The 21,285-nt window shown below is 38.2% G+C and overlaps 1 protein-coding gene across 1 annotated transcript in view; it reads left to right on the forward strand.

The window, feature by feature from the left end:
- The window catches only part of LOC150102774 (opioid-binding protein/cell adhesion molecule homolog), a 230,752-nt gene extending 216,379 nt beyond the window's left edge, over positions 1-14,373 (forward strand). The window contains exons 5-6 of the mRNA XM_090398737.1: positions 13,982-14,129; positions 14,270-14,373. Of these exons, the coding sequence (XP_090254863.1) occupies positions 13,982-14,129; positions 14,270-14,373 (252 nt within the window). The remainder of the gene's footprint in view (positions 1-13,981; positions 14,130-14,269) is intronic.
- The last annotated feature ends 6,912 nt before the right edge of the window (positions 14,374-21,285 follow it).

The raw sequence follows: 21,285 nt of genomic DNA on the forward strand, positions 1-21,285 counted from the left end.
ATGAAAGTCTGGCTTTGGCAAAGGTGCCCAGGGAATGGAAGGAAGGTAAGATAGTGCCATTGCATAAGGGTGGTAACAGACTGGAAGTGTCTAATTATAGGCCAGTCTGTGTGTCATCAGTAGTTGTTAAGATCTTGGAGAAAGTAGTGAGGGACCGTGTACAGCATTGGGCAGATGAGGGTAATGTTATCTGTGAGAATCAACATGGATTTGTGAAAGGACGCTCTTGTTTTAGCAATATGCTAGCCTTTTATAATAAAGTTACAAGTACATTAGATGAGGGAAAGGTATATACTGCAATTTTCTTAGACTTGGCGAAGGCATTTGACAGGGTGCCACATGATAAGCTGATAATTAAGTTGCAGCACATGGGTCTGGATGTCAGATTGGTCAACTGGATTCAGGATTGGCTGTCTGATAGGTATCAGAGAGTTGTGTATGGTGGAGCAGTTTCCAGGAGGCAGAGGGTTACAAGTGGGGTCCCACAGGGCTCAGTACTAGGACCTATATTGTTTAACCTTTATATCAATGACATAGCCAGTGGATTGCAGGGGGATATTCAGTTGTTTGCAGATGATGCGAAGCTGGGAAGGATTATTAGTAATAGTACAGATGTGGTAGCCCTGCAAGAGGATTTAAATAAGCTAGATAGATGGGCAAATGAATGGGGTGTCAGTTTAATGCAGCAAAATGTAAGGTCTTGAGGTTTGGGAAACATCGATGGGATGCTGCATACTCTATGGGAGGAGTTATACTTGAGGAAGTAGGGGAGACAAGAGATCTGGGGTTGATGATTGATAGAAACCTGAAGTTTAGGGGACATATTGCAAAGGTGGTGAAGGTAACACAGAGGATTGCTGCTATTATGAGAAGGACACTGACCTGCAGAGATAAGAGGGTTATCATTCCATTGTATAAGTCTCTGATCAGACCACACTTGGACTATTGTTCTCAGATTTGGTCCCCAGGATTTGAAGGGGATAAATTAACTGTGGAAAGGATACAAAGACGGATGACAAAGATGGTTTCAGGACTGTACAAGGATAGTTATGAGGATCGGCTGAGAGAATGTGGACTGCAGAGTTTGGTGGATAGAAGAAGGAGAGGTGATATGATTGAGACTTTTAAACTATTGAGAGGTGGTTACAGGGTTGACACTGGGGAGTTCTTTCGCTTGGTTGATCAGCGGGAAGGAGTGATGACAAGAGGCCATCCCTGGAAGTTACGAAAGGAAACTGTGAGCAAGAGGGTAAGGAGTGGTTTCTTTGTGTGGAGGGTGGTTGAGCCGTGGAATGCATTGCCTGATGGAGTATTGGGAGCGAGAACGGTCAGTGAGTTTAAAGAGTGGTATGATAGACTTTGTGTTTCTCAGGGGGGGACCTCCCCTCAGTGAGTCTTGACAGACTTTGTCTTAGGAAGGACCTTCCTCGATGAGTCTTTTGACTCCTTGGAGGCCTGAATAATAATAATATGAAACTACAAGGCTGTTGATTTTGAAAAGTTTAGGATACAACTGAAAGCTATAGAGTGGAAAGAGGACTTGAGTGAGAAGGATACAGATGCTATGTGGGCAATGATCAAGAGCTATTTAACACAGCAATGTGCGAGTATATCCCAATAGTGAAAAGGCTAAACAAGGTAGGAGTAAAATGGATGAATGAAGAGATTAATAATGATGAATTTGTAATGATCAATTGCATGAAGAAGGCAAAGAGCATGCCAGGAAGTTAACTCAGTTGGTAAAGGTAGCAAAAGTGCAGCATGAGAAGAAGTTAACCAATCAAGCTAAGAAAATTCCTAGGGAGTTCTTTTAATGTGCAGCAAGTAGAAGGAAAAATTACTGTAGTAGGATAATGCTAGTTGATGGCAATGGCAGATTGGTAACCAATGCAGAGGATATAGTTGAATTATTTAATGGTCAATTTATCATCATCCTAGTGATGCATCAAGAGAAGCTGGAGTGTAGAATGTATGGCAGAAGAGAGACTGATGGTGAATGAGCATGAAATATATGAGAAATTAAGTAAACTTGATATTAATAAGGCAATGGGATTTTACAATATATTGCTGTTGGTCTTGAGGGAATGCTCTCTGGAATTAACAGCAAGACTAAGGCTGCAAATTCTAGGACAGTCTGTGTGTCTAAGATTGTTGTTAAAGTATTAAAGAAGTTGGTGAGGACTAGGATTTGAAGTGGGTTGATAATAGCAAGATTTTTTTATGATAGTCAGCATGGTTTTATTAGGGGGAGGTCTTGTTTCAGTAGCTGGCTTATGTATTACATCAGTAACACATTCACTCAATAAAGATGATGCATATACAGTGGTGTACTTAGATTTTTCATACCCCTTTCATAGACTGCCACATGACATTCTAGTAGCTAAGCTGAAACAGATGAGATTAGATAACAGACTAGTAAGTTGGATAGCTGATTGGTGGTCGGACAGGTATCAGCAGGTTGTATATGGATTAGTTGTATCCCAAAAGAGGACAGTCACTAGTGGAGTGCTGCATGGATCTGTTTTGCGACCATCATCATTTAATTTGTACATTAATAACATTGGGACCAGCTTAACTGGAAATGTGCAGCTGTTTGCTGATGATGGAAAGTTGGGAAGGGCTATGAGAAGTAGAGCAGACATTGTGGCCTTGCAGAAGGATCTGAATAGACTATTATGGAGTGGGTAAAGGAGTGTAGATATCAATTTAATGTTGCACTTTGCAACATTAAATTGATATGTCCATTAAATTGTTGCAAAGGTCTTGAAATTTGAGAAGCAAGATTGGAATGCAGAGTATATGATTGATGGGGAAATTTTGGAGGAGGCGGAGGAGATGAGGGATCTGGGAATGATGGTGGAAAGAGGCTTGAAGTTTAGGGGTCATATTGCTGAAATCATAAGAACTAGACCATTCGGCTAACCAGGCTGCTGACCTGGGTTGGCTGAGCAGTTTTTGCACCCACTCTCCAACTCTCCAACCAACCAGTTGTGGGTTCATATTCCACTGTTTGTGATTGTCTTTAGGTGGGAGATAAATTTCATCGCCTGGTGTGAGGACACCATCCCTTTTATTGGAGATCTGAAGTGGCTTGAAAAAATGTTCTTTGTTTGGTCTCTAGAGCAGGATTTCCAGACTATGTTAAAATAAATAAAAAAATTACAAAAGCTAGAATTTTAGTAGAATTTTCAATTAAGACAGGGTACATGTGGAATTATCGGGCTGGAAAGTATGACAAGCTTAGGAGTTTGATTGGTTCAGTGCCCATGGCATGTACAACTGCAAGGACTAGAAGTTGATAGTGCATGGGAGGTAGTTAAGAAGTGCTTGCATGAAGCAATGGCTGACTGTATACCTAGAGTCCGAATATTAAATCAAGTAGGGGTTAAATGGATGAATAACACCATTAAGCTTGAGTTGCAAAAAAAGAAACAACTATGGAGGGAATTTAAGGAGAAGGGTGACCGGCAGGCACATGAACGGTATAAAGCACAGGCCAGAAGGGTGACGAGTGTGGTAAGAAAAGCAAAAAAGGATTACGAAAGAACATTGGCCATGCAGGCTAAAGAGAATCCTAAACAGTTTTTTAGATATGTAGCAAGTAAAAGGAAAAATGTACATGGCAGATTGATTTTAAAGAATGCCGATGGTAGGGAGGTAACTGAATCAGTTGAGATAGTTGAGTTATTGAGTGAGCACTTTGCAAAAGTATATCATCCAGGTGGTGACATTGCAGAAACGAATAAACCAGTAGATTATACGGGAATTGTGGTTAATGAAGTGGAGGTGAGTAGTCTATTGCATAACCTCAATGTCAATACATCTGTGGGATTGGATGGTATACCAGCTCGTGTTGTACGAGAAGCAGCTAAAGAATTGTCAGTACCCTTGACCATTTTGTTTAATTTGAGTCTCAGGTCTGGGTTAGTCCCGAGCGGGTGGAAAGAGGGGAAAATAGTTCCACTGCATAAAGGTGGTTCCAAGACTGCTGTAGTAAATTACCGACCGATTAGCATATCAGGAATCATTGTCAAGGTCTTAGAGAAAATAGTCAAGAGGAAAATACAAGATTGGATAGAAGAAAATGGGATACTGTATCGGGGACAGCATGGTTTTGTGAAGGGTAGGTCATGCCTCAGTAACTTGCTCACGTATTATAACACAGTGACGGCTGAACTGGATAAGGGTAATGGGTTTACGGTGATTCTACTGGACCTTGCCAAGGCCTTTGACAGGATTCCACATGGAATTCTAATCAGTAAATTGCAGCATATGGGAATGGACATAGGGTTGGTGAGATGGATAGGAGGGTGGTTGACGGAGAGATATCAGAGAGTGGTTTACTCGGGAGTAGAGTCCACAAGACGGCCTGTGACTAGTGGTGTGCCACAAGGATCTGTTCTTGGACCACTGCTGTTTAATTTGTTCATAAATGATATAGGAAATGATCTGAGAGGAACAGTTCATTTGTTTGCGGATGATGCGAAGTTGGGTAGGGCAATAGTGAATGCAGATGACGTCAAAATTTTGCAGGATGATTTGGATAGATTGGAGGTCTGGGCTAAGGAGAATGGATGTCAGTTTAATGTGGCAAAATGTAAGGTTATGCATTTTGGGGTGAAAAGATTGGCGGCAGTTTACTGCATTGGTGGAACCGTGCTCCAGGAAATTGATGAGGCACGAGATTTAGGAGTGTTGGTAGATAAGGAATTGAAATTTAGGGGACACATTGCAAAAGTGACCAAAACAGCTCATCAAATCACTTGGTTGCTGAAGAATACGATGACAAGCAGAGACAAGCAGGTTATTGTTCCTCTGTATCGAGCCTTGATAAGACCCCATCTAGACTACTGTGCTCAGATTTGGTCACCTAGGTTTCTTCTTGATGGGGAGGAGGTGGAGAGGATCCAGAGGCGAGTGACCAAGATGATAGCAGGTCTGTGGAATGAACCGTATGAGAACAGGTTGAGGATTTGTGGGTTGCAAAAATTGGTTGATAGGCGGAGGAGGGGAGATATGATTGAGACATTCAAATTACTGAAGGGTTTCTATAAAATTAATTCAGAAGATATTTTTGAGAACAGGGCTGGTTTTGGGAGGACTAGGGGACATCCATGGAAACTGGGCAAAAGTGTAGTTAGTAAAGGTGTTAGAGCTGGGTTCTTTACTTTTAGAGTAGTGAATGAGTGGAATGCGCTCCCTGAGTCTGTGGTGGATGCTGTGACAGTGAATGAGTTTAAGGCGAGGTATGATAGATACTGTATGAATGTCAAATAGTTGTGATGAATATGATTTGGGGCCTCCCTAGATGAGTCCAATGACTCCCTGGAGTTGCCCGTAATAATAGTAATAGTAATATAGATATGAATTCTTAGCTCAGCCATGGTGCAAATATATTATAGGTCTACTAACAACCTTTTGTGGGTGAGAACCAAAAAAAAAAAAAAAAAAAGATCATATCAATGAAGCATGGCAATAATGAGAATATTCACATGCAGAAGTAAAGAGGTTATGTTCCCTTGTATAACACTTTGGTCAAGCCACATATGAACTACTCAGATTTGGTCACCTGGTTTTTTTTCGGGGGGGGGGGGGGGGGATGAGGATGTATTATAGAAGGTCCAGTAAAGGTTTTACTAAGTTAGTGCCGTGCCTGGTCGTTTATGGAATGTCAGATACAGGAAGAGATCGGGAGAATGCAATTTACAGAGCCTTGTGTGAATGTGAAGATATTTCATGAAGTAGAGGGAGGCAAGGGTAGAATTAGAGGTCATCCATGCAAGCTGTGTAAAGAGGATGCGAGCAGGGGAGTGAGAAGTAGGTTCTTTGCACGAAAAGTGGAATACATTGCCTGAAAGTGTGGTGAGTATGGAAACTCTGAATGGGTTCAAGGACCAGTTCAGTGATCTTTTGGCATAGGAGAGTATGAACCTCCCACATTGTGTCCTTTGACTCCATGGTGGTGTCAAGTGTTAATAATAATGTTAAATTTGATCAAGCCATTTTGATCACGTTTGGAACAAAAGTCTGTTAAGTTAGCTCATATTTTGATTTCTGACTTCTGTGACTGGGTTGCTAACTTTCTCTGGATTTTTATCCTCAAACTTTGCAATGCTGATGTTCCACAAAAGTCTTTTCTCTGAACTTGCTTTCTCTTTTCTGTATATTAATGATTGGTGATGTTCTGCTGTTGACTGCAAATCCAGTACACCATTTTTTTTTTAATATACTGCACCCTTCTTTCTTATTTGACTAACTTTGCACTATAGAAATCACTAGAACTTTCAGAATATCAACTTTTGCAACCCTAAATTTTGATCTCAGTCCATTTTTCAATGTAGTTCTGATAATGTTGTTAATTTTAACTCAATCCTCTTTCCAACAACAAAAAAAAAAATGTTTCTTCCTGTCTTACTTTTGACAACACTCAACTATCTGGACAAATCTTCTTGGGATTACTTTGGCTGCACATTTTTCTTGGCATCCTTATTATAAATTTCACCTCCTCAGCATCCAAAAAATTTAGATTATCTCTCTTTCACCCAAGGCATTGCTTTACTTTTGAACAACTATTAACTCTAGAGAAATCCAATCAGAAATACTGTTCTCATATTTGAGATGTTGTCCGTAAGAGCACTCTAAAATGCTTTTCATTGCACAGAAGAACACAGCTAGATTGATTAATCACCCATCTCTCACCAACTCAATCCATTCCCTTTCATACAGATGTTCAGTCTCTACTTTTCTGCATTTTCTACACATATTTACAGAATTGGCTTTGGCCTGCCTCCACTACTTCTACAACAGCCACCTCCATTCTTTCTAGTACCACTTCTTCAACCACATCAGCAACTACATCTGCTTCTCTGGCAATTTATACTCCAGAAGTAGTATCAGTTTCCAATGTTATTTTTGTGTCTGATACTCCAGAAAAACCATCAATTAAAGACACTAGTGTTCCTCCAGGTCCTGGAAACTGTATAAAGAGGATGTGAGTAGGGGAGTGAGAGGCAGGTTTTTTTTTGTGCAGAGTTGTGAATAATTGGAATGCCTTGCTTGAGAGTGTGGTGTCTGCAAGGAATTTGAGCGTGTTTAAGACACAGTATGATGAGATGTGTGTGTGATAAAAGGACCTCCCAGATGAATCTTTGACTCCATGAGGTCTTGGGATAATAATAATAAAATAATAATAATATGTTTCAAATTTGCTCAGCAGCTATTCATTACCTTCAATGATCAACTTGAAACTCACAGAACAATTTTTTCCCCCTCATCATTCATTCCTCCTCTTGTAGCAATTTTTTTTCACTTGGTGATCAAGTAAATTATTATTATTGTTATTATTAACCTTTGACCTCCATGGAATCAGAGATATAAGCAAACAAGTTTGCATTCTTCACAACTAAGCTGCTTGTATATAGAGGCTGTTGACTTCAAGTCAATTCCCTTAGTATCCCATAATGCAAAGCACACATCCTTTTGAACATGTATATTGCAATGCATTATAGGGTGGTCACGAGACCAGTTTTGACCCTTATTGAGGCTAATCAGTGGGAACCAGACCCAGGAAAATGCTGAGGTTGAATCAATGCAGAAGTTAAGCTTTCCTTACACAAATAGTAATCAGAAATAGTAGTAGAAAGTTTTCTTGCTTGGTTATCAAATTAAGCACATTTAGTTTGACTTTTCTAAATTTACTTTATTTCTATCCAGCCCTTGAGGATGTTAGGACATTAGTTCCTTTTCAGTTATAACTCAAAAGTTTTCTGCAACTGTCTAATTATGTGCTGTGTGTTTACCAGATTTTGTAATTTGTGTTCTGAAGTTGCTGGTTAGAAATCTAGAAAAATTAATATTAGTAAGCTCCATAAATAAATTATTTATTTGCCTCTGGTGTTGTTTATATCATGAAGAAGTAGAACAAGAGGCTATCCCTAGACATTATATAAGGAGGATGTTGTAGGCGAGTGAGGAGTAAGTTTATTTCATGGAGAGAAGTTTGCAAGTGGAATGCATTATTATCTGAAAGTTCAGTGATTACAGAAACAGTGAACAAGATTTAAAGCATTTACTGATGAACATTAAGTGTAACAGTGAAGACTTCTCACAATCAATTTTTGACTCTCTTTAGCAAGTAATAATGTAATAATAGCAAAGTAATTTTTTTTTCTACATGTTGATTTCTCCAAAAAATTGTATAATAATGTTTGTTCAGTGTTCAACCACACTCAGTGTAACTCAACTTGTGAATTGATGTCTTTGTGCCTATTGAAATTCATCTTGCTAAAGAAGCACATTGGTTGGAGAGCACCAATTAATAGACAGTAAACTGCCTTTAGTTGCCTTGAGAGTAATTACAACTGATCCATCAGAATTATTCTCTACATTAATGCACTGAATAGCATTCTTCTTACACAATATACACATGGAGTCATTCACTATCATAGTCTTTTATATCAGTTCACTTCTGCTGTACTAAAGTATGAGATCTGTGATTGTAACTCTCTCTCTCTCTCTTTCTCTCTTTTGCACTTTTCAATTTGCTTATTACAATAATTTGGTCATGTCTTCCCTTGTGACATACTTAATTCTTTTTCAAGACATTCATTTCTACCAACACAATCACCCTTTTTATTGCTTTATTGCTTACTCACAACCTCAATCAAATCATGATCATTTCACTTGGGTTATAAAGACTTATGTGGGTGGTCTGAAAAATTCTTGGCCTCAACCATTAATGGCAACACTATTGGAAAGATTTTTTTTTTTTTTTTTTCTACGTTGGCACATCTGTCATATGCATCAATGTGCAATTACAAGTCATTCTATCAAGTAGTTTTTTTTCATATACAGTTGTCAGAAGTAAAGTGTTGTCTGTATCCCTTGAAATGAATAAAATTAAGTATCGTGAGGTTATAAAATTCTTTGTAAAAGAAGGTTTAACACCAAAAGAAATTCATTCAAAGTTCATAAAAGTTTATGGGCACTCTTCTCCTTCGTTTTCAACAATTAAGAAATGGGATGCCGAGTTTAAATGCGGCCGTACCAGCCATGAAGATTATCCATGTGAAGGACTTCCAAAAAAGTGTAACAACACCAGAAATCATTGACTAGTGCATGATATGGTATTGGATGATTAGCGAGTCAAAATGCGTGAAATTGCCGAGACTACAGGCATTTCAGAAGAACATGTAGGATATATTTTGCATGAAGAATTGCAAATGAAAAAGCTTTTGCAAGATGAGTGCAGCACAGATCAAAAACACACTCACATGAAAATTTCTGAACAGTGCTCAGAGCGTTTTAACAAGAATAAAACTGATATTTTGCGTCAATTTATTACTATGGATGAGACTTGGATTCAACAGTACACACCAGAATCCAAATAGCAGTCAAAACAATGGACAGAAGCTGGTTATTCAGTGCCGAAGAAGACAAGGTCATGGCATCGGTGTTTTGGGATGCTAAACGCATTTTGTTTATTAATTATCTTGAAAAGGGTAAAACAATAACCGTGGAATATTATTCTGATCTTTTAACCAGACTAGACGAAAAAATTCGTGAGATAAGACCCGGTTTGCAGAGGAAAAAAATCATCTTTCATCAGGACAATTCACCTGCCCACAAAGGTGTTTTGGCAATGGGAAATTAAGGGATCTGCACCATGAATTTTTGGAACATTCACCCTATTCCCCAGATTTGGCTCCCTCTAACTCCTATCTCTTCTTAAAACTAAAATTCTTCCTCGCTGGTCAGTGTTTTTTCTTCGAATCATGATGTGATTACAGCTGTAGAAGGCTATTTTGCAGATCTTGCTGAGAACCACTTCAGGGACAATATAATGATGCTGGAGCATTGCTGGAATAAACTTATTAGTTTTACGGGAGATTATGTTGAAAAATAAAAATAAATTTGATATTATAAATTCGATTTTTCACTGTTAGATCGAGAACTTTTCAGACCACCCACGTAAATCACATTCTCATTTATATCATCCTAGTTTGCTGTAGTCAAAACAAAATTTTCCCCATCGATCTTATTCCTTTGTTGTTATTTCTCACATAATGCTTTCATTATTAACTTCTCCATTCTCTCCAGCTCATCACACTTTGCATTATGAATAACTAACCTAAACCTTCCAATCTTCTCTTATCACTTCTATATTACCATACTTCTCTTTTGTTTCTTCATCTTTCCGATTTTACTTTTTACTAATTTTGTATGTCTTCCACATCACTGTCACCTTTTTTCAGTTTGGCACCTTCATATAATTTTTATTTTCATTCCTAGCAGTCTGTGTTTCAATCTGCCATTTCTCTCTTGTTCTTCAGCTGGCATGCTAGCTGAAGGTAAATTAAGCAATTTGTCATGGAAATGTCAGGATCAATTGCTGGAAACCAATTGATCCTGACATTTTACTGACATTGATCCTGTTACTTTTCTTTTTTTTTTAAAAAAAAAAAAAAACCCTTCCTCCCAGAAACTTGGATTTTTCATCCAGCAAAACTGGCAAACTGTTCAGATGACCACATGCAATTTACAGACATTATACAGTGTGCTTTTACCTTAGTTGCTTTGGCTGTTCCCAATAACAACAATAGCAACTCTTAAAAAATAAAATTATTATTATTATTATTATTCAGGCCTTTATGGAGTCAAAAGACTCATTGTGGGAGTTCCTTCCTAAGAAACACAAAGTCTATCATGCCACTCTTTGAAGTCATTGACTGTTCTTGCTCTCAACACTGTCGGGCATTGCATTCCACGGTTCAACCACACTCCATGCAAAAATTTCACTATGTCCTCTGAATCAGTCACTCTATTCCAATTTTTATCCCACAATGTCATTCTTCCACAATCATTTCTCCTCCTACTCGCCACATAGCTAAAAAATTCCGTAGAATTTTCTTTGGATTTTAGTGCCACTTTCTTCTCATATTTCAGTTTCACTTTCCTTACCATATTAGTCACTCTCCTGGCCCGCGTCTTATATTCTTCATGCATCTGCTCTCTACCCCTCTCCTTTTATCTCCTTCACAACCTGTTTTCATCTGCAGTTCCTGTTTGATATTGTATGTCATCTACTTTACACCAAATTGTGTCCTCTTCTTCACTCGTGGAATACAGCTTACTATTGCTTCTAACCAATATTCCTTCACAATTTCCCATACACTAATAATATTTTGGCCTTCCAATTCTGCCCTCCATGGAAGTTGATATATAAGACTATTATAATTATCTGCCTTATAATTCCACTTACGTTCCCTTTTCTTTGATATTCTTGTATGAGTATTCATCTATATCAAAATGAATAAAATTTTATAAAAATTATATATAAAAAATATATAAACATTTTATAAAATAAAATAAAAACAAAATAAAATTTAATTAAATTGAAACAAAAAATAACTAATCCAAGTATATATTCAATTAATTGACATAATACACACACTCCACTGTTTAGTTGCTCTAGCATAATCATAAATGGTAATAGCTTTATCAATAGAATAAGTTTACTCATTCTTTCTGCTTCTGATATGTGATGCACTTTCTACTTTCTTATGTCATCTCTCTCACCATTTTATTCTATAAATTGCTTTCTTTTCATAATTAGCAGCTTCTGCAAATAATGCATTTAACAAAATTCCTCATATTAAGTTTTCTGACAATTCATCTTTGCCATGGTACAAAACACACACACATACTTACCCACTCATCCCTTCCCTCTCAATGCATATGCATGCTTTGCTATACTAATGTTGTCAGTATGTCTGCATGGTTAGCCTAGTGGCTATGCACTTCGCAACCATATGCCTGGGGAAGGAGTGTCCTAGGTTTGATTCCTGTCAACGACATGTGAAGCTTAAGGATCTTCCTCAGCCATAGCCAAGTTAGCCGGTCTTGAACAGCAGGGTTTTCCCCCAGTTTATCTGTGGTTTTTGATCCACAAGCAGGCAAACCGGCCCCATGAACACACATGGATACAGTCAGGAATACTTAAGACAATCCCTCCAGCCTTAGGTCTGAATTGTCAGCTATGCTGGTTCCGAGCCCGGATAAAAATAGGGGGATTGAGGTGGTGCCATACCTCCCCATAAAAGGGGCTCACGGCTATTGTATCACCATATGAAATGAAAAAATGAAATGTTGTCAGTATCAATATATCAATAAATATATATATAAAACTCCACTGAGAATTCTTTGCTGAAATACATAAATACCATATTAAATTATTTATTGTTATTATATACGACATCTCTATGGAGTCTGGAGATTCATCATGTGAGACCCAAACTAACTATTTTACACTCAAACCTATCATACCGCTCCTTAAACGCATTCACTGTCAGGGAACTCGCAGTTAATTCTGGCAATCCATTCCACTCATTCACCACTTTCTATGCAGGACATCTGGTCCGCACACCCCTACTAACTACACTCTTACACCACTTCCACAGATAGCTGCCCCTAATTCTCTTAGTAGTTGTCATATATTGAAAAATTTTCTTTGCATCAATTTTATAAATTCCCTTTAATATTTTAAAAGTTTCTATCATGTCCCCTATTTTCTGCCTGTCAACTAAAAAAAAACTAACCCACGAACCTTCAGCCTATCCTCATAGGAAGCATTCCACAGACCTGTTGCCAGTTTAGTCACTCGTCTCTGAATCTTTTCTACCACATCCTGGTTCCTAAGAAACCCAGGTGACCAGATCTGAGCACAGTAGTCAAGATGCAGCTGAATCATAGTAGCCTTATAAAGAGGGATAATTTCTCTATCTTTACCTGTTAGTGTGTTTATTCAACATCCAAGTAATCGCTTCAGCCATTTTACCAACTTTTGCAATATGCCCTCTGAACTCCAGTTCTCAGTCCACCATTATCCTCAGGTCCCTAATTTCATCAGTTTCCGGCAATCCAGTACCATCAATATAATACACCATATGCAACCTTTTCAACTTAAAGCGCATAACCTTACCTTTTGCAACATTAAATTGACAATTATTAACCTTTGCCCACAATGCCAATTTATTTAAATCATCCTTTAGGATATCTATATCACCTTTATCTACTATTACTCTCCCTAGTTTTGCATCATCAGTAAACAACTGAATATTCCCTCTTAAATCTTTCCCCTGTATCACTGACATATAAATTAAAGAGTAGTGGCCCTAGTACAAAACCCTGAGGTTCTGTACTAGGGCCATTACTCTTTAATTTATTACTAGGGCCATTAGTCACCCTCATTCTCCTTGATTCCACTCTGCCGTATACTACTTTCTGAATTCTGTTTGTCAGCCGCTCCCCTATCCATGCACAAAGAATCTTTGGCGGTGGTGTGATATTTATCACATGACAAATGACTATATATTTATCTAAAACATATCCTTATTTATCAACATTGATCAAAACTTTGTCCCAGTGCTCCTTGAGTGTAATGACACCTAGTTGATCAGTAATATTCTGGTCAAAGCTCAGACTTTGGAGGAGAAGGAATCTGGGACATTGGTTGATTAAAGGTATTGGTTTTGAGGACATTTCATAAGTTGTGAAGGTTTTGAAGGTTGCATAGAGGATTACCATCATATTGAGAAGGACGCTCAAGTTAGGATATGAAACTTATTATGCAGAGCAGTCTGGGTTATAAGAACACAAGGTCATCTCTGTAAGCTGTGTAAATAAGAAAGTGGGCAATACATGTTTTCAATAGAGAAAAAGTGGTGGGTGTATGAAATAAGTTGCTAGAATGGTTAGGAAAATACATTGATAGCTATTGTGTTCAAAAAGAATTTTGTGCCATGGATAGGCACAAAATTCTGATCAATTATTTACTTCATATTTTCATTCTCAGGGCTAGATTCATTTCTTTTGTGAGCAATCAGAGACCAGAACAATAACAAAACAAATGAACATGAATGTATGTGCTTGTTTTGCAAAATTCAAAAATATATTTCTTATTGACAGTCATGTATATTTTCAGGAAGGCCAACTTCCAGATGGGCAAACAGAAATTAAGGATGACACTATAAACATTACAGCTGTAGATAGCGAAAATGTAGGAATTTTTCAATGCACAGCAAGCAACAAAGCAGGAACTCAGAGTGCAAGATACCAAGTCAGGGTACTTTGTAAGTATGTAATGGTATTTAGTAATAAATTTGCCTCACATTTATTCACAGTAATCATAATGTTAGAGAAATCCCCATACTAAATCAGATTCAAAAATAATATGTGGCTAACATGTGGTAGGCATCTGCTATATATATAGGCAGTAGATTGCCTCCAGCAGAGTATATTGATCATGATAGTGGACACATTTCATGTGACCTGAGTAACTCCGAAGAGGATGGTAGTGGGATTCAGACATGCTAGTAAGAACATTTTGTAAGCCATTATCTTGCCTGGATGGCCTACATACTAAGAATAGTATAATAAACAGAAAAGCAAGTCAGTTGTTGAGTATGTTGCCAGAAATAATTGATTGATGAGGGAGGCAGATGTAGAATTGAGAAGAATAATGCCAGACCTAATACAGTTGGACACATAACTGTGCAAGCACATTCAGCAACTGTGAGGAAGCATATAGAAATACAGCATGCATCTGACAGTGTCCTGACTGAGGCATAACAGCAGATTATTATTGAGGATACTACATAAAGTCAAACAAAAACAAGCAGATACAATTAAAATGGGTGAAGGAATTATCAGTGCTGAACACCGGAGGAGCATAGAAACCAAACCAAGTTCCAGTTATTTCAAACAGTGAGAAGGAAAAGGATATGGCATCCCATCACCACTTACAACAACAATAACAACATGAAGCCATGGATCCATTTTGATAGGTCATAATAGTGCTTTGTGTGTCAGTAGAGTGATGATCTTGAGCATATTTTTCTGGCATTCTTTAGTCCCTTGATGCCGATTACCTGAACACCGTTGCTGACAAACAACATACATTTTTTGACTTGTGTATGATGTTGGACATTTCCATTGGTCATTATGCCAAGATACAAGATATATACCACCAGGAATGGTTACAGGAACTTGATGATGTTAAACTAAACTTGCCAAAAAGTTACATTCTTGTTTAATCCTTTATCCAACGTAAACAAAGTTTGTACGTGAAGTATCTTTGTGACTAGGCTACTCGTATGTACATTGTATATGCAAGGGGTCCTCAACCTACGTCGTCCTCGACATGCATCGATTCGACTTGACAGTGGTAATCCCATAAATAATTTAAAAAATAAATTTTGACTCAAAGCAGTGCGACGTAAAATTCAAACATCGTGGGCGAACTTGTTTGTGAGCGTGGCGGAAGAATACGCCGTTACGTGGCGTTTGTTTGGAAGAGGTGGCATCACTTGGGTACCACATGCTTTGTTTACATCCACTCTCTCACTTTTGTGACTTTTTACCCTTCAATATGGCTCCCAAATGTAAGGCAGACTCTTCCAATGGCAGTGTGTCAAAGAAAAGGAAAGCCATTACATTAGAAGTGAAATTAGACATTATTAAAAGGGCAAAAAAGAGAGAAACGCCAATGAACATCGGCCGCACGTTGAACTTAAGTCGTACCACAGTCGGGACTATTATCAAGGATAAAGTTTGCATCCTTGAACATGTGAAAGGATTGGCGCCCATGATATCGACTGTGATTATGAAAAAACATAGTAGGCTCATGATTGAGATGGAAGGCTACCTTGTTCATTGGCTGGAAGACCAGCATCAATGCCGTTTTTGTCATTTTTCTATACTATACAGTAATTATATTCTCCCTTTCATTTTCCTATGGCCTAGTTCTGTTTCTTGATATACGTATAACTTTAGGGTGTTTTAGGTTAGATAAGTAACTTAGGCTATGGCAATTCCGACTTGCATTGAAAATCGCCTTACGTCGGTCCGTAGGAACGGATCTCCGATGTAACTCGAGGACCCTCTGTATATATAAATATATCATCATCATCCTTTTAGGTATTTAGGCCCAGTGGCCTGTTCTGGTCTCCTCCTATCTTTTCCTTTGTCATCCCTGACTTCTATATCCTTCAACTGAGTGATATTGGAGTATTTTTTTTTTTTTTTGGTAGTTTTGAACTATTCATTCTTTTGATATGTTCAGTCCACTTCTTTCAGTATTCATATATTTTGTCCAATACTGAGTCTATTTTTATTTCTTTACATATTACTGTGCTTTTTCTTTTGTTTCAGAGAGTATAGCCTACTGTACTTCGCAGTAATTTCATTTCTCCAGTTTCTATTCTTTTTTTCTTCTGCAGTTTTTATGGCCCATAATTCATTTCTTGACAGTAAAGAAGGTCTTGCCAAAATGTTATAAACTGTTATTATTGTATATTTTTGAACTTGATTAGGCTCGAAAATATTGCTCATTCCTGTTATCTAACAGGAATGGTCATTGACATCAAAATTTTAAATTTTGATGTCAATGCCAGCTTATTTTGTATATGATAAAACACATTCAAGGTATGGGGTGGCATGGGGTGGCGCTAGTGTCCTTGGTAAATGTGGCGGTCGAGTTTAGCTAGTCTAGAAAACGTGTTTTTAAAGTTAAATATAGTGTGGCTTTTTGTCACAAATTGTGCTGCAATTGTGTATCGGTTAGAAACAAGTGTCCTTCAGTGGTATTATTGTTTAGAACTGTGTTGTATATATTGTGTTTTCACTGCCGTTTGTTTCACTATATCAACGTGTAAAGATGGCGTCCAACAAGAAACGTACGTCAGCGGCGCGCAGGACTTCTACTACTACAAGAAAGGCCGGCTCAGCGTTGGATTTTTCGCAATGGATGCGTTGCGGAAACTGCTATATGTATGCACCGAAAAATGTGAAGGATCTGTGGTCGGTCTGGCAAAATGAAAAGAACGAAAATGTCGACGTATGTGAGAAGTGTCGGGATAGGCTGGAGCGTTTAGGAATGGAAGCTGACATCGGGACCGTAGCGGAAGAACTTCGGCAGGAGTTTATGAAAATGAAAAATGACCTTCATCTTCTTCATGAGGAAGTGGAAGTGATCGGTAAGGAGATACTGGAAGTTAAAGCGGAGTTTAATGTGTTAAACAGAGAAATTAGGACTATAGAGATTACTTTAGCTGAAGTAACTAGAACAGGATTACATATGGGTGAGTCTTTGGTGAATGATTCAGTAATAAATAGTATGGGAGTGATTGGGAGTCAATATAATAAAACCACAAGTGGCCTAGAAGAAACGAGATGTAGTGAGAGTGGGGGGGTAAGTAATAGAGAGTTGAGTAATGAAGCTGGGAGAGTCATGCTGAATAGTGTAGAGAATGAGTCCATGAGTGTGGACTTGAATGAAGTTAAGAGTAGTAAAATATATGGTGATTCTATGATTAAGGGTATGGAGAGTGGTATGCATGAGGAGTGCTTGGCTGATGGGACAATAGAAAGAGTGGCTTTAGCAATAAAGAGAGGGCATGAAGCAGACAAGATGATAGTTATGGTGGGTACGAATGACCTGAGAGGTAGTATAAATCGGGTAGGAAAAGATTTAAGAACATTATTAGATATTGTGAAGAGGAAAAGTGTCAATGGGAGAATAGTGTGTGTGCTGCCTCGTTTTGACAATTACGAGTTAAGTAGACGAGCAATGATAATGAATGATATGATTGCAAGAATGTGCAGAAAAAGAGGTCTGGAGTTTGTTGATGTTTGGAGTGTGTTTGAAGGAAAAAGGCAGTTGTATGCTAGAGATGGACTGCATCTTAACATGGAAGGACATAAGCGATTAAAGAAGTTATTGTTTTCTGAACAGGTTGAAGTTATTGGGCAGGGAAACTAATATTGAAAAGGTTGAGTGTAAGAGAGAGAAACTTTAGCACTGATTGTGTATTTATTGATCCTTATAGGCTGAATAAATTGCAGAAGAGAGGGGATAAAAATCGGCATAGGACTACGGTAGTTAATGACTTATATATCAGTTCTAAAGCCGGTACAAGATCTAGAGGGAATCTGCAATTTTTGTATACCAATGCTAGAAGCATTCGAAATAAGAGAGAAGAATTTTTGGCATTAGTCAGTGAAATCTCACCAAAAGTTGTAGGCATTAGTGAAATTTGGCTGTCAGCAGAAGATGTGGTCACTGGAATTGAATGTGATGGGTACACTATTTTCAGGGAGGATAGAGAAGATAGAACAGGGGGAGGAGTACTGTTGATGATAGCTGATGTGTTGCAGCCAAAGAAAGTAGTATATCATGATGATAGACATGTGAATAAGAGTTCATTTGAGGCAGTCTGGTGCGAAATAGCGACCAACGCAACCAAATATACAGTTGGATGCTGCTATAGGCCAGGGAGTACGGGGGGAGATATTGAATTCTTGCATCAGCAACTTAGTGCAATGAGTGAAGGCTTGGTGATTATTATGGGGGATTTTAATTACGGTGATATCAGTTGGAAGGAGGAAATATCACGTAGCAAAAAGGAAATGGAATTCATACATCTTCTACTAGATAATTACTTGAAACAGCACGTAACTGAAGGGACACGTGGTGTGAGAGTGTTGGACCTGGTTATTGGTTCAGAGGTTATATGCATAAGTAAGGTGTCCTCATTACCTCCAGTTGGTGAAAGCGATCATGTGGTATTGACTTGGGAGGTTGCAAAATCTGTGGATTTTTCTATTAAGAAGGGGTATGTACGGAACTACAGGTTAGGCAATTATAACAAGCTTCGGAGTGAGCTTGCAGCCATCCCATGGCAGAACATATTGCAAGGGAAAGATGTTAGCAGTGCTTGGGATAAAATCAGCGGGTATCTGAGGAAAGCAATATCAGATTGTGTCCCCATGGTTAGGAGGTCAAACAAGGCAGGCATTAGATGGATGAGCAGTAGTATCAAGCTTGAACTGCAAAAAAAGAAAATGTTATGGAGAATTTACAAGGAGAAAGGCGATCAGGACACCCATGAGCAGTACAAGGCTCAAGCTAGGAAAGTTACCAGCATAGTAAGAAAAGCTAAATCAGATTATGAGAAGACCTTAGCCAAAGAGATCAAGGGTAATCCCAAAGAGTTCTTCCGCTATGTGGCAAGTAAGAGGAAGAATGACTTCGGAAGGATAACCTTAGTGGGTGCTGATGGTATTGAGGTGACAAAATCAGATGTAATAGTCGAGTTACTGAGTGATCACTTTTCAAAAGTCTATCACCCAAGTGACGATATCTCTATACCTACAGCAATACCTAATGTGAGAATTGAAGCTAAAGAATCAGAGGTATTAAATATATTGCAAAACTTAAATGCAAACACTGCGGTAGGCTTAGATGGAATATCAGCTCGGGTGTTGCGTGAATGTGCAAATGAATTGTCAACCCCTCTCACCTGGATATTTAACTTAAGTTTGAACTCTGGTATGGTCCCTAGGGAGTGGAAGTTAGGCAAAGTGGTTCCTTTGCATAAGGGTGGCTCTAAAACTGCGGTATTGAATTACAGACCAATCACCATCTCAGGAGTAGTGGTAAAAGTATTGGAAAAGTTGGTTAAAGACAAAATTCTAGAATGGGTGGATCAGGATATGATACTCTATAGAGGCCAACATGGTTTTGTTAAAGGTAGATCCTGCCTTAGCAATCTATTAACTATTCATAATAGAATAACATCTGAGTTGGACAAAGGAACTGGCTACACAGTGGTACTTCTGGATTTTGCTAAGGCTTTTGACAGGATACCCCATAGAACACTGTTACGCAAATTGGAGCAGATGGGAATGGATATTAAATTGGTGATATGGATAGGAGAATGGCTCAGGGAGAGATACCATAAGGTGGTGTATGGAGGAGCCGAGTCCAGAATGAGGCAGGTGACCAGTGGTGTGCCTCAGGGCTCTGTGCTTGGGCCAATGTTGTTTAATTTGTATATAAATGATATAGGAAACGGCTTAAAGGGAGATATTCAGTTGTTTGCTGATGATGCAAAGTTGTGTAGTGCAATAAAAAATCAAGCTGATGTTGAAAGTTTGCAGGAGGATTTAAATAAGCTGGTAAAATGGGCAAAAGAAAATGGATGTCAGTTCAATGTGGAAAAGTGTAAAGTCATGCATTTTGGGATTAAAAGATTACCAGCTGTGTACTACATCGATGGAAAGGTACTCCAAGAGATTGATGAGGCTAGGGACTTAGGGGTATTGGTAGATAGGGAGATGAAGTTCAGAGGACACATTGCTAAGGTGTCCAAGATTGCACATAGGATTACTTGGTTGTTGAGGAACACACTGACATCCAGAGATAAAGAGGTTATTATTCCCTTTTATAAAGCATTGATACTTCCACATTTGGATTACTGTGCTCAGGTCTGATCACCTGGATTCCTTGGAGATGAGGAGGCTGTGGAGAGAGTTCAGAGAAGAGTGACCAAGTTGGTGAGTGATATAAAAAATGCTCCCTACATTGATAGATTGAGAGCTTGTGGATTGCAGAGATTGGTTGATAGGTGAAGAAGAGGGGATATGATAGAAACATTCAAATTACTAAAAGGTTTTTATAGGATTGATGCAGGGGAAATGTTTCAGCTGTGTGAAAGTGATGGAAGAACAAGAGGTCATCTCTGGAAATTAAAGAAGAGTGTGGTTAACAAAGGTGTCAGAACAAGGTTTTTTGCCTGGAGGGTGGTGAATGAGTGGAATTCATTGCCTGACTTAGTTGTGAGCTCTTCGTCTGTAAATGAATTCAAGAAGAGATATGACAGATATTGTTTTGCTAGTTTGGGTCTCCCGCGATGAGTCTACTGACTCCATGGAGATACCCGTAATAATAATAAAAAAAAGGTATACGAAGCAGTTAATTTGTTCTAAAATTTTATTTTCAATCATGATTTTAATTCTGACTGGAAATGGTTATCTAAAAGCCATGATTTTTGTTTTGTCTGATGATATTTGTATTCCAAAATTTTTGCAATTATGTTTAAGAATTATATTAATTTTTGCAATTATGTTTAAGAATTATATTAATTTTTGGAATTTATCTTCACTTCTTGCTATGATTATTTGGTCATCTGCAAACTGAAGGGTAATAAGTATAGTTCCACGATCCAGTTTAAATGCTGGATTTATGTTTTCCTTCCATTTCTTTACTAATTCATCTATATAGATATTAAATAACAGTGGTGACATTGGGCATCTTTGATGGGCCCCTCTGTTTATTGAATTCCATTCTGTAACTTTTTCATCGATTCTTACAGCTGTTTGGGTTGTTCTGATACATGATTAGTTATTGCAGCAAGCAAACTTGGTTTGCTTACACTTGGATAAAGG

This window comes from Typopeltis vanoorti, chromosome 10 (genome assembly GCF_054136105.1).
Source record: "Typopeltis vanoorti isolate ZY-2024b chromosome 10, IOZ_Tvanoo_1.0, whole genome shotgun sequence".
Taxonomy (NCBI): domain Eukaryota; kingdom Metazoa; phylum Arthropoda; class Arachnida; order Uropygi; family Thelyphonidae; genus Typopeltis; species Typopeltis vanoorti.